The 19,522-nt window shown below is 39.1% G+C and overlaps 1 protein-coding gene across 1 annotated transcript in view; it reads right to left on the bottom strand.

Moving 5' to 3' along the window:
• Positions 1–19,522, bottom strand: part of ctnna2 (catenin (cadherin-associated protein), alpha 2) — a 466,961-nt gene that overhangs the window by 345,394 nt on the left and 102,045 nt on the right. The window contains exon 7 of the mRNA XM_047366904.1: positions 9,930–10,133. Within this exon, the coding sequence (XP_047222860.1) occupies positions 9,930–10,133 (204 nt within the window). The remainder of the gene's footprint in view (positions 1–9,929; positions 10,134–19,522) is intronic.

Raw genomic sequence — 19,522 nt, 5'->3', positions numbered from 1 at the left:
CAAGTTTTGGACTCCGGCCTTTTGGAGGAGGAAGGATTCCTGCAACATCAATGACACGATGCAATCCACTGGGCTTCCTCTTATGATAACTTTATAATTTTATGCTAGGGATGCATGAGATATTGGCTTTAACATTGGTATTGGCTGGTGGTAGTAATTTTACCATCTGTATATCATATCAGTCATAAAAGTAAAACTGGGCCAATAGGTATGGTTGTTTTTCACTGTGTGAATGATATTTTTGTAAGCTGCTTAGCAATACTTTTTTTGTGAATTGGCATCATATAAATAAAGTGAACTGAATTGTATTGAATTACATTCTCTCTATATATGAAAAATTTAGCCGTCGTTCTGTTTAACCTTGTTTTTTTGTTAGATAAACCCATTAAAAGAGTTCCAGCTGTGAGTCTCTTTTTCATCCATTGAACAGTAACCATTGGTTCAGCCATGTTTCTCTCTTAGACCAAGTCAATAATGGAGTTACTGCTGTCACTGACTATGTAGTTTTTTCCACATCAAAGAAAGTGAGTCTATACTCTGTCATATCAACCTCAGGACAGTTGCAGTAGATGGGTGCCCATAGTAAGCATGCTGGAGGTTTGTTGCTGTTAAAAGGGAGTTTTTTTTTTTATTTCCAGGGTCATCACATATTTGCTCATGAAGAAAAATGTGTTCTTAGATGGCTTTAAATTCATCTTTAGATTCATCTAAGATAGGCATATACAGGTCCTTCTCAAAATATTAGCATATTGTGATAAAGTTCATTATTTTCCATAATGTCACGATTAAAATTTAACATTCATATATTTTACATTCATTGCACACTAACTGAAATATTTCAGGTCTTTTATTGTCTTAATACGGATGATTTTGGCATACAGCTCATGAAAACCCAAAATTCCTATCTCACAAAATTAGCATATTTCATCCGACCAATAAAAGAAAAGTGTTTTTAATACAAAAAACGTCAACCTTCAAATAATCATGTACAGTTATGCACTCAATACTTGGTCGGGAATGCTTTTGCAGAAATGACTGCTTCAATGCGGCGTGGCATGGAGGCAATCAGCCTGTGGCACTGCTGAGGTCTTATGGAGGCCCAGGATGCTTCGATAGTGGCCTTTAGCTCATCCAGAGTGTTGGGTCTTGAGTCTCTCAACGTTCTCTTCTCAATATCCCACAGATTCTATATGGGGTTCAGGTCAGGAGAGTTGGCAGGCCAATTGAGCACAGTGATACCATGGTCAGTAAACCATTTACCAGTGGTTTTGGCACTGTCAGCAGGTGCCAGGTCGTGCTGAAAAATGAAATCTTCATCTCCATAAAGCTTTTCAGCAGATGGAAGCATGAAGTGCTCCAAAATCTCCTGATAGCTAGCTGCATTGACCCTGCCCTTGATAAAACACAGTGGACCAACACCAGCAGCTGACACGGCACTCCAGACCATCACTGACTGTGGGTACTTGACACTGGACTTCTGGCATTTCCTTCTCCCCAGTCTTCCTCCAGACTCTGGCACCTTGATTTCCGAATGACATGCAGAATTTGCTTTCATCCGAAACAAGTACTTTCGACCACTGAGCAACAGTCCAGTGCTGCTTCTCTGTAGCCCAGGTCAGGCGCTTCTGCCGCTGTTTCTGGTTCAAAAGTGGCTTGACCTGGGGAATGCGGCACCTGTAGCCCATTTCCTGCACACGCCTGTGCACGGTGGCTCTGGATGTTTCTACTCCAGACTCAGTCCACTGCTTCCGCAGGTCCCCCAAGGTCTGGAATCGGCCCTTCTCCACAATCTTCCTCAGGGTCCGGTCACCTCTTCTCGTTGTGCAGCGTTTTGTGCCACACTTTTTCCTTCCTACAGACTTCCCACTGAGGTGCCTTGATACAGCACTCTGGGAACAGCCTATTCGTTCAGAAATTTCTTTCTGTGTCTTACCCTCTTGCTTGAGGGTGTCAATAGTGGCCTTCTGGACAGCAGTCAGGTCGGCAGTCTTACCCATGATCGGGGTTTTGAGTGATGAACCAGGTTGGGAGTTTTAAAGGCCTCAGAAATCTTTTGCAGGTGTTTAGAGTTAACTCGTTGATTCAGATGATTAGGTTCATAGCTCGTTTAGAGACCCTTTTAATGATATGCTAATTTTGTGAGATAGGAATTTTGGGTTTTCATGAGCTGTATGCCAAAATCAGCCAAAATCATCCGTATAAGACAATAAAAGACCTGAAATATTTCAGTTAGTGTGCAATGAATCTAAAATATATGAATGTTAAATTTTCATCATGATATTATGGAAAATAATTAACTTTATCAAAATATGCTAATATTTTGAGAAGGACCTGTATACTGTAAATTACATTGGATTAATATGAGCTTTAGCAAGGTAATTTAGAGTGTAGATGAAAATTTTCTACATATTTATTCAAATGATTTCCAAAGACCAAAGTCAAAGATTACGGTTGTTTTTTTCTACACTAATTACAACAAATTAATTAAAAATTAACACATTTTTAAGCTTTATATTTCAATTGAATGAACATTGCACTTTGAAATGCACTCCAAGTTGTTGATTTAAACCGTATTGGGGATGCTGAGCTAAAATGGGAATCATTTTGTTCGTAATGCCTCCATGATTTACTTTCAGTTCTTAGCCTGGACAGCCAGAGGCTGTCAACAGTTTCCCAGCTGTAGCCTCTGAAACACAACTCATGGGCCTAATGAACCAATGCACAATTACTTTAGGAGAAAGATGGCTTGACTTAGGAATAGAAAAGTATGTGGGTGTTTAGAAACGCTTGTTTTTACTTAGTTTTTTTTTTTTTTAAGGTGTCAGAAGAGAAACATCTATGAAACATTAAAATAATGATCAAAGTATTTTTGGCTTGTTTTCCTTTTCCTTAAACAAATGTAGCTATACTATTTTACTGCAAATTTTTATGTAGAAATACAGCAACAGATGGAAAGAATTGACAATATTGTGTAATCGACATAACTGTTTCAAGTTGAAGAAGCTGCAGTTTGTCTGACACAAAGTATAGATGTAGACTGGTGCATGTCCTGTTGTTTCTGGAATCAAAACCATCTGATCCATCTAAATGATCTGACTGGTGCAGTCCAAACCAATCACAGTAATGGTTTCCTTCTGACAGCAGCGCATGATGCATTTCTATTTTAAGGCTGTACTGTAGATGGCTTTTTTGAATTTTAAGGTTGTGAGATCTTAAGACCTCTCATCACAACAAACAGTGGAGCAGAACTGAATGTGATGGTTGCAGAGAGTAAAGGATAGTACCAATAATTTCAAGAACAACCTTTTAATTTCAAATTAATTAGATAAAGTTTGCACACACATTAACACAAGCAATAAAAACCTGAATTTATTTGATTTTATTTGTAGTACTACCCTATTCCCTGGCAATTAAGAGGATTTGTAAAAGTGCAATACCCATGATCTATTGGCTTTAATTGTTTACATTTTTTTCATGCCACAAAGGCTTTATTATTAAGTATTTCCTAGTGATTTGTTTCTTTAAATGAATAAAACAGAAAATAAATTTAAGCTACCTTTTAAGTTGCAAATTGGTCACAAGTGACCTGTTGGATCAGCAATTAGTGGCTATTTGCAGCAGGCAGAAAAACAAATGAAAATAATAATGCTGCATTTGTTTTTTAAATAAAAACTTGATTCTAAAAAAAAAAAAAGCTGCTTTAAGGCTGACCTAGATTTAAGGAATGGTTCATTTTGAGCTCAACGTCTCAGTCTTTACATGACAAATGTTGCGCTTATGTAGTTCCTTCTTTAAGCTAACCATCTTCTTAGATATCACAAATGTTCTCAGTTTAGCCCCAAGTGACTAACTCTGAAGAACTGGAAAGAACTATTAATATATAATATTTATAAGCAGAATCACTGCTGTAAGTATTATTACCACCCAAGCAGCTTTGTTCACAGATGGCCATACTTCAGGCTACAACAACCAACACACACTCCAAGTGTGATCTTCGTAGGACAGATGATTATAATACCATTGCTATTAATGAAGCAATAAGTAACCAGCAGCAGGCAAACGATGGCTATCCCATAACTTTGACTGTATTTATTGGTGTTTTATTTAAAAAGTAAATTTGCTTCAGCAGAAAGATTGAGAAGAAATGACTGTAGCTGCCCAAATACTTCCTATCAGTACCCTAAACAACAATTTAGCAGAATATAAATGTAGAAGAGAAAAAAAAAAGGTTCAGATTGCTATTTTCATCATTGTATGTCAGCTCACATCTTTGCAGGTAAATTATTCTAATCTTAGATTATGCCTGCAGATTGAAACTAACAACCTCATTATGCCAATTCCAAGCATGAACAATTGATGGCGTTTCTATAAGTTCTCTATAAACTCTATAAAATCTCTATAAACATGTATACTTACCATAAAAAAACTAAGAAGGTTTATTTCTTAGTTCTAGCAAAGTGTCTTGGCAAAGCTTTTGGAAAGCCGTTTATTTCCTTTTAAATGGAGCCACATTTGTAAGGAACGTGCATTTGTGAGTTGAGCTGTGAATATGACTATCTAGGTTGCACCCACAGCCTGGTAGCTCCTGTTCATGTCACCAGCCATATCAGCCTATGTGGTTTGGTGGTTAGATTACCAAAGCTAAACCCACAAGTGTTCAATGGTACAGAGGGCAGAGCTACAGGAAGGCCAATCCATTGTCTTCACTCCCAAACTCTGTTTGCAGTCTCTGAAAAACCTCACTCTTTTAGGGAAGGCATTGACATCATGTAGTTTTGTCCCTAAGAGTGGAGATAAGTGATTGTAACTGGTTGTTGAATATCATCTCAATATCTTTCTACACTGAGTTTGCCTCTAATAATGACAACATCCATCCCGGTCCCCAGGAAATGCACCATCATGGAGTTAGATGAATTCAAACCTGTCGACATGATGTCTGTGGTCAGTACATCCCATGAGTGACTGGTGTTGAAGCAACAAGGATGACAGATGATGAACTCAATTTGGGGCATGACTTCACCCTGCACCATCTTGACCACTCAGGAACCTATGTCAGGATGCTATTCATGGACATCAGCTTGGCCTTCGACATTATCAACCTAAACATCCTCCACCAGATGCTTCCTCAGCTCATAGCATTGACCTCCACCTGTCAGTGGATCAACAACCTTCCTGGCTGACTGGCAGCAGCACATGAGACTGGGAAGCATCTTCTCCTGCACAAGAACCATCAGCACCCCCCAGTGGCGTGTTCTCTCCCCATTCCTCTTCTCTCTGTACACATATGACTGCACCACAGTGGACCCATCTGTTAAACTCTTGAAGTTCCCTGGCATTACTGTTATTGGTCTTATCCAGGACAGTGACAAGCCTGTATACAAACAGGATGAGGCTCAGCTTGTCCACTGGTCAGAACCACCTGAGGCTTAACCCTCTCAAAACATTGGAGATGATGGTGGACATCCAGGGAACATCCCTCTCACACTGCCTCCCCTCACCATCCTCAACAACACTGCTACTGTGGATCACTTCCAGTTCCTAACAACCACCCTTTCTTGAGACCTGAGATGGCCCTCACACATAGAAAGTGTTCAGAAGAAGGCCCAGCACAGACTGTACTTCCTGCTTCAACACTGCCATTATTCGGTGTGTCCTGTGTGGACCGCAAATATTGTGGACACAAACTGTTTTAACTATTACCTTCAGGTCAGCGCTACAGAGACAGTTTCTTTTCCCTAGGCTGTCATTCTGATAAACACCTAAATGTGCCAAGATCAATACCATGCATATTTGCACCAATTCAACTTTGTCCCTCCCTTTTTGTAAAAACACTGTATATAGAAAAAAAAAATATTTCCCTTCCTATATCTTCATATTTAAAATGTCTTTATTTGAGAACAAAGTAGATTCTGACAAGCCCTGTTTTTCCAATGAAAGAAAAACAAAGCTACACCATTGTCCTGCCTCTACAGAAAAATGTTTGCCACAACGCACATATTCAACTTTGCTGCTCAATCCACAAATTCATTTTACGTAAAAAGGTCGCACCCGAAGGGGAAATAAACAGGTTTCTCAATGGTATAAATTTTACAGCCATTAAGCATTGAAACAACAAAGAAAAAAAATCCACTAAACAAAATTTTGTTTTCACAAGTTTGAAGGCTTAGTAAAGTCAAAATCTGGTTTGCTGTGGTTCAGTTTCTAGTTTTTTTTCTGCAACATGGCGTTACCATAAAGTAAGATCTGTAGAAAGACATGTACCAACCACTGATGTGAGTGTGACTTTTAAACTTACAAACCTACAGCTAATTCTACACAGAAAAAAAGCACTTTACTGGCAGAATTTAAAATGTCCATCTTTCATAGGAGCTTCAAAATCCCCACCTGAAACGTATATATTGATCCATATGATGAATATGTGATTAATAGTATTATTATCTCAGGCGGTGCCTTTAAATTACCCAACCATCACGCTGTTGAAAAACAAGTAATTGCTGCGATGTCAGTGACACAGTATGCAGAAGCCACTACAATCAATTAGTGTAGACACAGCTCACAGCCCACTGTTCACACAGGGGAGATTTAAAGAACAATATATATATATATATACAGGGGTTGGACAATGAAACTGAAACAGCTGGTTTTAGACCACAATCATTTATTAATATGGTGTAGGGCCTCCTTTTGCGGCAAATACAGCATGTTGTAATGTATTGCACCAACTACGCCAAAACAAATTCCTTGTATGTCCAAAAACATACTTGGCAATAAAGCTTTTCTGATTCTGATTCTGATCAATTCGTCTTGGGAATGACATATACAAGTCCTGCACAGTAGTCAAAGGGATTTTAAGCCATTCTTCTTGCAGGATAGTGGCCAGGTCACTACGTGATACTGGTGGAGGAAAACGTTTCCTGACTCGCTCCTCCAAAACACCCCAAAGTGGCTCAATAATATTCAGATCTGGTGACTGTGCAGGCCATGGAAGATGTTCAACTTCACTTTCATGTTCATCAAACCAATCTTTCACCAGTTTTGCTGTGTGTATTGGTGCATTGTCATCCTGATACACGGCACCGCCTTCAGGATACAATGTTTGAACCACATGGTCCTTAAGAATGGTTCGGTAGTCCTTGGCAGTGACGCACCCATCTAGCACAAGTATTGGGCCAAGGGAATGCCATGATATGGCAGCCCAAACCATCACTGATCCACCCCCATGCTTCACTCTGGGCATGCAAAAGTCTGGGTGGTACACTTCTTTGGGGCTTCTCCACACCGTAACTCTCCCGGATGTGGGGAAAACAGTAAAGGTGGACTCATCAGAGAACAATACATGTTTCACATTGTCCACAGCCCAAGATTTGCGCTCCTTGCACCATTGAAACCGACGTTTGGCATTGGCATGAGTGACCAAAGGTTTGGCTATAGCAGCCCGGCCGTGTATATTGACCCTGTGGAGCTCCCGACGGACAGTTCTGGTGGAAACAGGAGAGTTGAGGTACACATTTAATTCTGCCGTGATCTGGGCAGCCGTGGTTTTATGTTTTTTGGATACTATCCGGGTTAGCACCCGAACATCCCTTTCAGACAGCTTCCTCTTGCGTCCACAGTTAATCCTGTTGGATGTGGTTCGTCCTTCTTGGTGGTATGCTGACATTACCCTGGATACCGTGGCTCTTGATACACCACAAAGACTTGCTGTCTTGGTCACAGATGAGCCAGCAAAATGTCAACAATTTGTCCTCTTTTGAACTCTGGTATGTCACCCATAATGTTGTGTGCATTTCAATATTTTGAGCAAAACTGTGCTCTTACCCTGCTAATTGAACCTTCACACTCTGCTCTTACTGGTGCAATGGGTAATCAATGAAGACTGGCTACCAGGCTGGTCCAATTTAGCCACGAAACCTCCCACACTAAAATGACAGGTGTTTCAGTTTCATTGTCCAACTCCTGTATATATATATATATATATATACACACAAGATGTGCTTAGTAATTAATTGCAATCACCTCTGTGGCATAATGTTTAAATTGTTTTAACCATGATCTCACAGTAACAGTAAAACTTGCACAAAATAAAGAGATCAAGTCTGTTTGGCTGAGGTGAAAATTACAGCGGTCGGGCTGCCTGTGTATCTTGATATTGAACTGTGTTTTTGTAGGTCAATTAAAACAAAAATACATCCTCAAAAATTCTTCTTGCAAAGTTTTCAGTCCTTACACTCTGGATGTGGTGCTTTTTGGAAACTAAACAAACCCGCCATATTTCACTGCTTTATAATTTGGTCTGCTGGACAATGAAAAGTGTATCCAGAGCTTTTAGTAGTGTAATGGCATTGTAGTTTTAAAACAATAAATCACCAAGATTTTTACTATTAATGTGTGTTTTACAATTTTCACTATGCAAGCAGTTTTGAAATAGTTATTTGAACAGCAGAAAACCCAATACCCTAAGAAACAATTGGAGGAAATAGATATAATTTTTGATTGATTGTATTAATTTCTTCATACTTTTGCACATTCTGTTTTTCTAACATTCATTCTGAAATTCATTCTTATTTATCTGTCTTCGTTTACACATTCTCCTTACTCTAAAACATATTAATTCATTTTGTTATTCACATTGTTATTCATGTTCATATTGTTATTGTTAACTTATCGTTAACACTTCATGTATGTTATGTTTGCATGGAAAACATGCATGATATCTTATAATTTTTACATTGTTCACCTCATAATTTCCTATGTATTGCTAGACATACTGTGAAAAATCAGATAATGAGCGAAACCAGATTTACTGCCATGAATAGTGATCAGCCGATCAGAAAATTATAGATCCACTCTTTTTCCAATCAATAACCACATTCTTTGGTGTGGATGACTCAAAGTTTATTTGCAGAATCAATGAAGTGTTTAATATAACTTCAGACGAAGCACAAAAGCTGTAACAAGCTATTTAAAAAAATACTCAACATTCTGAGGCTGCTAAAGAGAGCAAGACTTTTGGTAGATAACAGAAAGACGTAACAAAGTTCTTCTCCTAAAATAAATTATCTCTGCTCATAGCAGCAAGACTAGATAAACAATATTTAAAATGCTGGTCCCATATCTTATTTTATGGGTTCCTAAGTGAATTTAGAGTCAGCTCAAACTGGTATCAGCAGGCAGAAGCTTTACAAAAATGAGTTAGGAAATAGGATACAGAATCCGGAACAGTGCATCTCTATGCATTACAAGATGTACTGTATTATTGAACTCAAAAATCATAAAACAATTAAAAAAAAATATTTTTTTCATGTATGGTTGGAATTTTGTTAAATGAGTGCTGTGCTGAAAACAGACATCATCCTCATGCCAGCTATTCTCGGCACATCAGAGCTGACTTTAACCAACACCTCACCCTACACTGTCATCTTTTGTCATCATCAATCCTGCTTGCAGCAGCACTCCGATAAAGATAATACCAAAGGGATTCACAAAACCGTAACAGATGGTAAGGTAATTTACCAACATACTTTTCTGACTCGGGATTTTGCACTTCATAAAAACATAGAGGAAGTGGATTTTTTTTTTTTTTCATCTGCTATCAAATCAATTCAACTTTAAATGATCCTGCATCACCTACATACCTAAGGGGTATTTTTCCTATGTACAGCATAAAATACATTTGTTCCCTGACTCCTGAAACAGATAAGGAAAAGACCAACAAAGGTCTACAGGAGCCTTAGATGGAGCAACAAAGAAGATAAAGACTGAAAAGCAATACCTATACGAAAGAAATGGTAGGAAATATTGAACAGTAGTAAAGCAGATGAGTTTTCTGCATGTACGCATAAACACAAATATATTAAATATAGAGATGCATCAGTATCTGTTAAAAAAAGTACATTACAGAAAAAAAAAAACTAGGACTTTGCACTTACATTGTTCATGTACTCGCTCAACAAGTCTTGCAGGGCCTGACGAACGGCGTTGCACTCAGCCACAATGCGTTCACGGCGATCATCTCTTGTGCATGAAGAGTCCGCCATTAGCGCAGCTCCACTGATGATGCTCTCTAAGCGCTCCTCCAAAGAGGGCCTGAAACGAGCCTCGCTAAAGGTCAGAGGGTCCAGGATGATCTTGTTCTGCAGGAAAGAAAGAAACATAGACATGTATGAGGTCAGGAAAGTAAGATAGCCTCTACCAGCCTAAAGTGAGACCAATGGAGAATCAAAACAGATCATGTGGTTCGCTTTATTTCCAATTTTTCCATACTGACTTGAAAAAAAAAGTGTTTTATGAGAGTTTCCCTACAGTAAGAAACAACAGCATTTGTCTGGAGGGAATAATCTGTCAAAACAGATCAACGGGCTGCGTTGTCTGTTGACCATACTCCTAAAGATGCCTGCTTGCCAGCTTGTGAAATGATTTTATGGATAGATGCTTGGAAGGAATGTACAATATGCCCATATATAATGCAGCAACTAGCTTTTTCCTAAAAGTCTTGTGAAGCAATTATTCTAAAAGGTGTTATGTATATTGAAAGTTTTTATATATATTTTAAATCTGCCTTTTTGGTATAATTGAGGTTTGGATCATGTGTAAAAGCAGTGTTGGAATGTAAATATAATATACTGAGAAGAACGCTAAGTAAAAAAATGAAAGGAAACCTCAGTGAGATCTATTGCCACTGAGTTGTAGTGACCTCTGCTAAGGCCTGTATATTAAGTATTGATGCCTCCTAATGAGGTCTACCTTCAGTCTGTTGAACCACCTGTATCTGTGTTCTCTGTTCACAGCTATTGAAATGTAGAGGCATGTAATGAGCTTACTTCTCTTGCTATGCACTTGTAAGGAATAAAAATAGGTTTCTCAGATTTACAGTAATTTTGAAGAAGATACTTTTAATTAGGGTTTTTAAAGGTGGTAAAGATAAGTTTTGCTTTTCATGTATGTAGGTTGTCAAACTCATTTCCAATCAGTCTACAAAAGGAAAAAAAAAAAGAAATCCACTTTGATTTGTGTATTTAGTTACTTGAAACATGGCTTTGTTTTGTATTTTCATGGTCTGCCTCTGTTTGCCTTGAATTGTCTTTTTAACTAGTCACCCATCTGTTTGTTTTTTCATTTTTTTCATTATTTATAATTTTTTTTATTTTGGATTTGTTCCACTTGTGTTTGGAAACATTATGACTAAGGCTACTGCTCCACTTAGACTCTACACTAACTCTTTAAACTGAAGGACAAAAAATGCCTCACATTTCTGTATTTGATCAAGTTTTTAAGGTAAGGGCATTGCCAATTTTGTTTTATGTATAAGCTTTAACAATAGCAGTACAATGATTCAACCACAGTTTGCAAAACTAAATTATAGCATCTTTACATGAACACAATGTCTGCAAGTAAATCTTGAGTTTGGCATGAAAGAAACACTAAGAAAAAAAGTAATGTACTTGAATCAGTTTGCTCCTGGTACAGAGTGACAGATTGTCAAATGATGCCAAATAACCTCTAAAGTAAAAAAGAACAAGTCCTACAGAGTCTGTTTGTCTGAAAAGTGCATATGTTGCACAAAATGTAACTTATGCTATTTCCTAAGATGAGTTTGTACTGAAATACCTTACATGAACGCATTCTGCACATTACGGGTCCTGATAAAATGTATCATGGGGAGTAAGGAGTTAAAAACATCTAGTGTCGGATGCCCCTATGTACAGTCTTTCTGAAATTACACCTTCATGTTTAGTAAAAAACGTTAAATTTACTCTGCAACTCAGTGAGAAAATGTCCACAGAAGAAAAGAGCAGAAAGGGGAGCTAAGAACACCCCTGAGGACTGAAATGTTATTTTTCTTCCACACAGGGTGTCAGACTAAAATTATAGTACAGACCTGGGAATAAACAAAGATGAAAAATAGGAAAAGAGAAAAAGAATGCTGTGCTGACATTTGACGAGAGGATTTCTTTGTAATTTAAATCTTTCCAAAGTCATCTTAAAATAAATACATGATTGCAACTGACAGGAGCAAAGTTTCAGTGATGAATAAATGACTGACACCTTTTTGAATTTATAAACAGTTTGCTTGTTGTCGGCTGTTTGCTTCAGATATCAATATTACCCATTATTTGGAAAACAAAAAGAAAAAAAGATCAACAATAAAATCAGTAATTTATTTCACTCTGAAAAGACTTACAAAGAAAAGGGATGGCAATTAGAAACGTTTTAATGATGAGAAATTACATGGTTATTTATTTGGCGCTCGGACCTGGGAGGAAGACATGGATGTTGTGAATGACATGAGCTAAGATGATCATTTGTAATATGGAAGCAAATCGTTACCATATTTCAAATGAAAAAGCATTTTCAGAAATGCTTTTTCATTTTAAGAATGTGGCTGCATTATTTGACCCATAAATAAAATTAGTAATCAATCATCCTATTTGCATTTTCTTCTTCACAACTGCACATTTTATGCCATAATCAAAAAGAAAACAAAGCAGACATTGCTTTTTCGTTTTCGTGGTCTGCCCACAAAGTACTGTCCAGAACTCGAAAACGAAAAAGCATTCCGAGCGGCGGGCACAGCAGAGTGACGTCAGGAGCCGCTCTTCCTCAGCTCCCTGCTGACCGAGCTACCCATCTTGTTCGGTACGGGGTGCTGTGCACGTCTGCATTGCATTACATTGCAAACGTGCCGAGAAATTGATTGAATTGCAGCAGGGCCGAGCTCAATGTGTGGCAGTGGCAGGCAGAACTGGCAGTTCCGGTGGCAGGCTGTGGCAGTTCCGGCACAGCCTGCCACTGAAGCTGCCACCGGAACTGCCACAGCCTGCCGCAGGGTGACAGGGGATTCTGCGAGGATGCCAGAAGGTGCCAGACCGGCCATAAAACTTGCCAATGCGGTTGCCGCTGTTTTTGTGGAAGCTGATGCTGATTATCGGCAAATGGGTTGTCATTATTGTTATAGCCTGTTACCTTTAAATAACGATTTCATTATTGATTATTATTTAATAAACAGCTTTAGAACCATAACATAAGGTGATTGTATTTACTTGACATGGAAAATAAATGGCACTATGTGTATGTGTGACGTGTTGAAAGGATGAAGATTTATTACACAAACAGCTGGTTTATTATAGAGCACGAGCGCCTATTCTGAATTGTCACTCACAGAAAATTATAAATAAATGCTTAAAAACACGCTGGATGTCCCAGGCCATAAGGCTGCCACGAGGGTGCCACAGCCTGCCACCGGAACTACCAGTTCTGTCTGCCAATGCCACAAATTGGTCCTGCTGCAATCCAATCAATTTCTCCGCACGTTTGCAATGTAATGCAATGCAGACGTGCACAGCGCCCCCTATCGAATAAGATGTGTAGCTCGGTCAGCAGGGAGCTGAGGAAGAGCGGCTGCTGACGTCACTCTGCTGCGCTCGCCACTCGACGTTTTCGAGTTCTGGGCAGTACTTTGCAGGCAGACCACAAAAACGAAAAAGCAGTGTCTGCTTTGTTTTCTTTTTGATTATGGCATAAAATGTGCAGTCGTGAAGAACATGCAAATGCAAATAGGATGATTGATTACTAATTTTATTTATGAGTCAAACAATGCAGCCACATTCTTAAAATGAAAAAGCATTTCTGAAAATGCTTTTTCATTTGAAATATGGTAACGATTTGCTTCCATATTGTAAGGCTTAGATTTAGAGATGTCTTCCCCCCGATCCGACACTGGTGGTGGATTGGCGGCCAGGGAGCGAGGAAGCCAAGAGTAGATGTGAAGGAAGATGGTGGAGATTGGGTGGAGGAGGGATTAGCTCAGCTGACAGGCGAGGATGAACACAGCTGAAGGTCCTTTAAAAGCAAGGAGTCGGAAGGCGATTGGATGGAGAATCAGACGGACAGGATGCTGATTGGAAGGCCGGGAGACACACAGAAGAGTCATTGGAAGGTGGAGGCGGTGAAGGTGAGTCTTTCATTCTAAATTTCCGTTTAAACTCCATTTTAAAAATTGGCGCAAATCAAAATTTGTGCCAGCGTACAAATGCACTTTTATTAATCATTGCTCAATCTTTCAGACATCCTCATAACCATACAGACTCCTGAATGAATTAGAATATTATTAAAGTTACTTAAGTAATTAAATTCAAAGTCAAATTCAATGCTTAGTCAGGGTTCCTTTGGCATGAATTGCTGCATTAATGCAGTCTGGCATGGAGAGGATCAGCTCATGGCACTGCTGAGATGGGAAGCCTACGTTGCTTTAGCTCCACTGCATTGTTGAATCTGCTGTCTCTGTCTGTAACCATGGTACTTAAGTACCAGGTGCTGGTCCTGTTGGCAGTGAGGGCAGGTGCCATGTCCTGATGAAAATTAATTTAGCATCTCCATAAAGCTTTTCCGCCGAGGTAAGGATTGAGTGCTCTATAATTTTTTGATCAACAGCTGTGCTGAATTTGGACTTGATAAAGCAGAGTGAACCTGCAACAGGAAATGGCAAGGCTGCTCAAATAATGACTGACTGTGGAAATTGTACACTGGACCTCAAGCAACTTTGATTGTGTGCCTCTCCATTTTTCCTCCAGACTTTGGGACCTTGATTTTCCAATTTCGATTTGTGAACCAATGATTCCACATGGAGTCCACAGCTTGTGAATCTCCCTAAATCTCTCAAATTGACTTTGCTTCATATCTACTTAAAGGCTGGAGTTATCCCTGTTGCTTGTAAACCTTTACGGCACTTCCTTCCAATTGTCTTTTCATTATTTTCCAGCCGTATGCTTGGATCCAGTACTCTATCAGCATTCAGCCTCTTCAGCAGTAATCATTTGTGGCTTAACCTTGTGGAAGGTGTCAATGACTGTTTGCTGGACAACTGCCAAGTCAGCAGCCATGCAATTGTGTAAGTTATGCATGTTATGAATTAAAAACATTTTCTTTAGCCATACTGTATGTTACATTCTAATTTTCCAAGAAACAGAATTTTGGGTTTTTATGAGCCATATACCATAATCATCAAAATTAGCCCAAAATATTCATACATTGGCCAAATGTGTATTGATAATACCTTTTTACATTTTAATAGATTTGTCAACTTATAAATTATTTACTCTCTTTTCAATAAGAAAAAATCTTCACTTGCATTTGAGCAATCAAACCCTTTTTGACAATTGCTGACCAGCTTCCTACATGTTTCCACTTTTTGACAATTAATTTTTTTGCAATGAACTCCAATTGTTTGGGGTTGGAAGGTCTCATTGCCATCACCCAAATATTTAGCCCCCTTCAAAGACTCTCTATTTGACTAAAGCCAGGGCTATGGCTGGGTAATATATATATATATATATATATTAAAACATATTTAATAATAATATAATATATTATATAAGGGTTATGTAAGGGTTCCATTATGTAGCAACTTTCTATGTGCATAAAGATTCAAGTCCTAAGTGTAAGGATTATGATTATAGATTAATTAATATTTATCAAAAATCATAATTAAAAAAATCATAATTCAGGAAAATTGTTTCTTAACCAAAATCATGACTTACAAATATAAATCAGAGATGTCCTCTGGTGTTGTGATTATGGGCTCAAAGTTCTTAATAATTACAATTAGATATTAATCATTAATAATTGTTAAATTATTAACCAGAACCTCAAAATGTCACTGCTTATTCAACCACTTCACTGAAGGTGGAGGATCTTCAACCTTGTTTTGACGGATAAACCACTCGTGCACGAAATAAACACAAACGATTCTCTTAATTATACAGTACAGACCAAAAGTTTGGACACACCTTCTCATTCAAAGAGTTTTCTTTATTTTCATGACTATCAATATTGTAGCTTCACACTGAAGGCATCAAAACTAAGAATTAACACATGTGGAATTATATACTGAACAAAAAAGTGTGAAACAACTGAAAATATGTCTTATATTCTAGGTTCTTCAAAGTAGCCACCTTTTGCTTAGATTACTGCTCCACACACTCTTGGCATTCTGTTGATGAGCTTCAAGAGGTAGTCACCTGAAATGGTTTTCCAACAGTCTTGAAGGAGTTCCCAGAGATGCTTAGCACTTGTTGGCCCTTTTGCTTTCACTCTGCGGTCCAGCTCACCCCAAACCATCTCGATTGGGTTCAGGTCCGGTGACTGTGGAGGCCAGGTCATCTGGCGCAGCACCCCATCACTCTCCTTCTTGGTCAAATAGCCCTTACACAGCCTGGAGGTGTGTTTGGGGTCATTGTCTTGTTGAAAAATAAATGATGGTCCAACTAAATGCAAACCGGATGGAATAGCATGCCGCTGCAAGATGCTGTGGTAGCCATGCTGGTTCAGTATGCCTTCAATTTTGAATAAATCCCCAACAGTGTCACCAGAAAAGCACCCCCACTCCATCACACCTCCTCCTCCATGCTTCATGGTGGGAACCAGGCATGTAGAGTCCATCCGTTTACCTCTTCTGCGCCACACAAAGACACGGTGGTTGGAACCAAAGATCTCAAACTTGGACTCATCAGACCAAAGCACAGATTTTCACTGGTCTAATGTCCATTCCTTGTGTTCTTTAGCCCAAACAAGTCACTTCTGCTTGTTGCCTGTCCTCAGCAGTGGTTTCCTACCAGCTATTTTACCATGAAGGCCTGATTCACACAGTCTCCTCTTAACAGTTGTTCTAGAGATGTATCTGCTGCTAGAACTCTGTGTGGCATTGACCTGTTCTCTAATCTGAGCTGCTGTTAACCTGCGATTTCTGAGGCTGGTGACTCGGATGAACTTATCGTCCGCAGCAGAGGTGACTCTTGGTCTTCCTTTCCTGGGGCGGTCCTCATGTGAGCCAGTTTCTTTGTAGCGCTTGATGGTTTTTGCGACTGCACTTGGGGACACTTTCAAAGTTTCCCAATTGTTCGGACTGACTGACCTTCATTTCTTAAAGTAATGATGGCCTCTCGTTTTTCTTTACTTGGCTGCTTTTTTCTTGCCATTATACAAATTCTAACAGTCTATTCAGGAGGACTATCAGCTGTGTACTGTATCCACCTCCTGCACAACACAACTGATGGTCCCAACCCCATTTATAAGGCTTGAAATCCCACTTATTAAACCTGACAGGGCACACCTGTGAAGTGAAAACCATTTCAGGTGACTACCTCTTGAAGCTCATCAACAGAATGCCAAGAGTGTGTGGAGCAGTAATCAAAGCAAAAGGTGGCTACTTTGAAGAACCTAGAATATAAGACATATTTTCAGTTGTTTCACACTTTTTTGTTCAGTATATAATTCCACATGTGTTAATTCATAGGTTTAATGCCTTCAATGTGAAGCTACAATATTCATAGTCATGAAAATAAAGAAAACTCTTTAAATGAGAAGGTGTGTCCAAAGTTTTGTTCTGTACTGTATATATGAAAATTTATTGAAGCCATATATTTCTGATATACCATTATTCAGGTCCAAAAACCTTCACCTAACTAACAAGCACTATTCTACACAAAGGGGATAAAAATGACTACCTAACAATAGTAATAAAATAAAAATATATATGTGCATTTAGTGTCTATGAAGATCAAACCAGCAGTGATTTGGATTAAATGGAAAGAGAAGTCCTCCTGGTGCTGATGTCTCGATTGCAGCGATCAGCTGTTAAAACGGTGGGGCCACGCCCCTTTAGCCGTACAGCTGATTGCCCCAAATCTTGAACAAAGAGTCATAAAACTCTGAGGCGGGAACTCAGTGGAAAAACTCCAGTAATAAAACTGGAACACAGGAATGGTCAGCCCAGGCCCAGACCGCGGTTGCTTTGAATGAAAAACTTTTAAAAGTCCAACTTCTAACTCCCGGCTGATTTGGGATCAGCCGGACAAACATTAACCACGCACAATTCAGCAGCGCTTGCAGAGCAAATCAAAACACAGCTCAGCATAAAACACTTCAATCAGTATTGCATGCAACAAGTTGATACCTTGGATTAACTACTGGTGATTCTAAATCACCTTAACTATGCTTCATCCTGCTCAGACTTCTAAGTGTACCTATCCAATTTCATATAAAAAGACCGAAGTTACTTTGACATTGATTTCTTCTTTCCACCGGTTAAGGATGGGTCAGGTCTGAAGAAAATGAGGGGGGGGGAATCACACATCCGTGATCACCTCAAGAAAAAAAACGGTAAAACGGTGAACTTCTCATCCATCCAGGAGGGGAAAATATGAAGAACCATTTAGTTGACTGAATCAACAAGGAGGAAACTCATCTCCTTGGAAATTAAACTTCTGTGGGTTTTTCACCTGCACCGGGTGTCGGCCTGGTCTTCGATCGGCATACTAATCTTCTGACCTTCTTGTATCAGAGAGATTTCCAGCTTTCAAGCTCTTCCAGGAAAGGGCCGTGTGGAGCAAAAGTTCGCCTGCGAGCTTTTGTCTCTCCAGATATGCGCCTCCGTCACGTCGTCCTATGAGACACGCTGGAAATGGCAACGAAAGTTTATTTTCCATGGATTTTATAATCTGGGTGACATCAGAGCTGCGATGTCTGTTGAGCTGCCGCATGTTCTACTACCAAAATAGATGACTCCAACATAAGCCAGTGCAACCACGTGTTTCTGTGCAACAAGGAAAAGACTCTTTCTTTGTAGGACAATATTGTACAACCAACACACTTGCATTGCTATTAAATGGTACAGCTTGAAGAAGGCGCTTTGAGACTCACTCCAAGTGTAAGCGCTCTGCGATGACACTAAATGTACAGTTTAAACAAACTGCAGAAAGACTTAATCATCAATCAATCAATTGTTTCTTTAAAAAGCCTTTACACAGCCAATTAAGGTGCGCCAAGTGATTTACAATTAAAAATGGTAAAAACAAATACAGTTAAACAAAACATATCATATAACTTTAAGAACAGGCTGAAAAGAGAAAAAATCAGGCATTGAATGTCACTGTGCTACTAATGAGTTTTGATGAAAAAAGACTTAGATCAGTGGGGTAGTGTAGATCCAGAGAGAGCTAGCTCCAGTCTGGGTGCTTTGTTATGTCTAATAAAAAAAGTTTGAAAGACATCAAAGACCTGCCAGGCACACAAAAGCTTATGCGCCTTTTTCACAAGTCCCTACTCTACACGACTCGGGTTAGGACGGCTCTACGCGGTTTGGTTAGTTTTCCATTTCAATTGAGTACCATATCAGTGTTGGAGGGATCGTCAATAGCAAGGCGGCCCCACAGTCCGAAAAAGTAATGTGATGTGATTTGTATTTGACAGAAACACGAAAACAAGCTTGGCTGCTGCTAAATCTTTGGCTGTTGTCAGACTTAAGTGAAATAACACAGCCAGAGAAGGGAGTGGGCAGCAAGACGAAGTACTCTGAAAAAGAAAAGAAAGGAAAGACATGGAGTGGTATCAAACTGAAGGGTTCAAGCTAGAGGACATGTAAAGGATAAGCTAACTGTACCTAATGCTAGCTAGTGGTCATATTCCTAATAATCCCAACGTACAACAATTTTATGGTTGAAAATATTAGGTAATAAAATAACTGCTG

The sequence above is a fragment of the Girardinichthys multiradiatus genome, chromosome 5 (assembly GCF_021462225.1).
Source record: "Girardinichthys multiradiatus isolate DD_20200921_A chromosome 5, DD_fGirMul_XY1, whole genome shotgun sequence".
NCBI classification, from domain to species: Eukaryota; Metazoa; Chordata; class Actinopteri; order Cyprinodontiformes; family Goodeidae; genus Girardinichthys; species Girardinichthys multiradiatus.
This window is presented reverse-complemented; position numbering and strand designations above follow the sequence as displayed.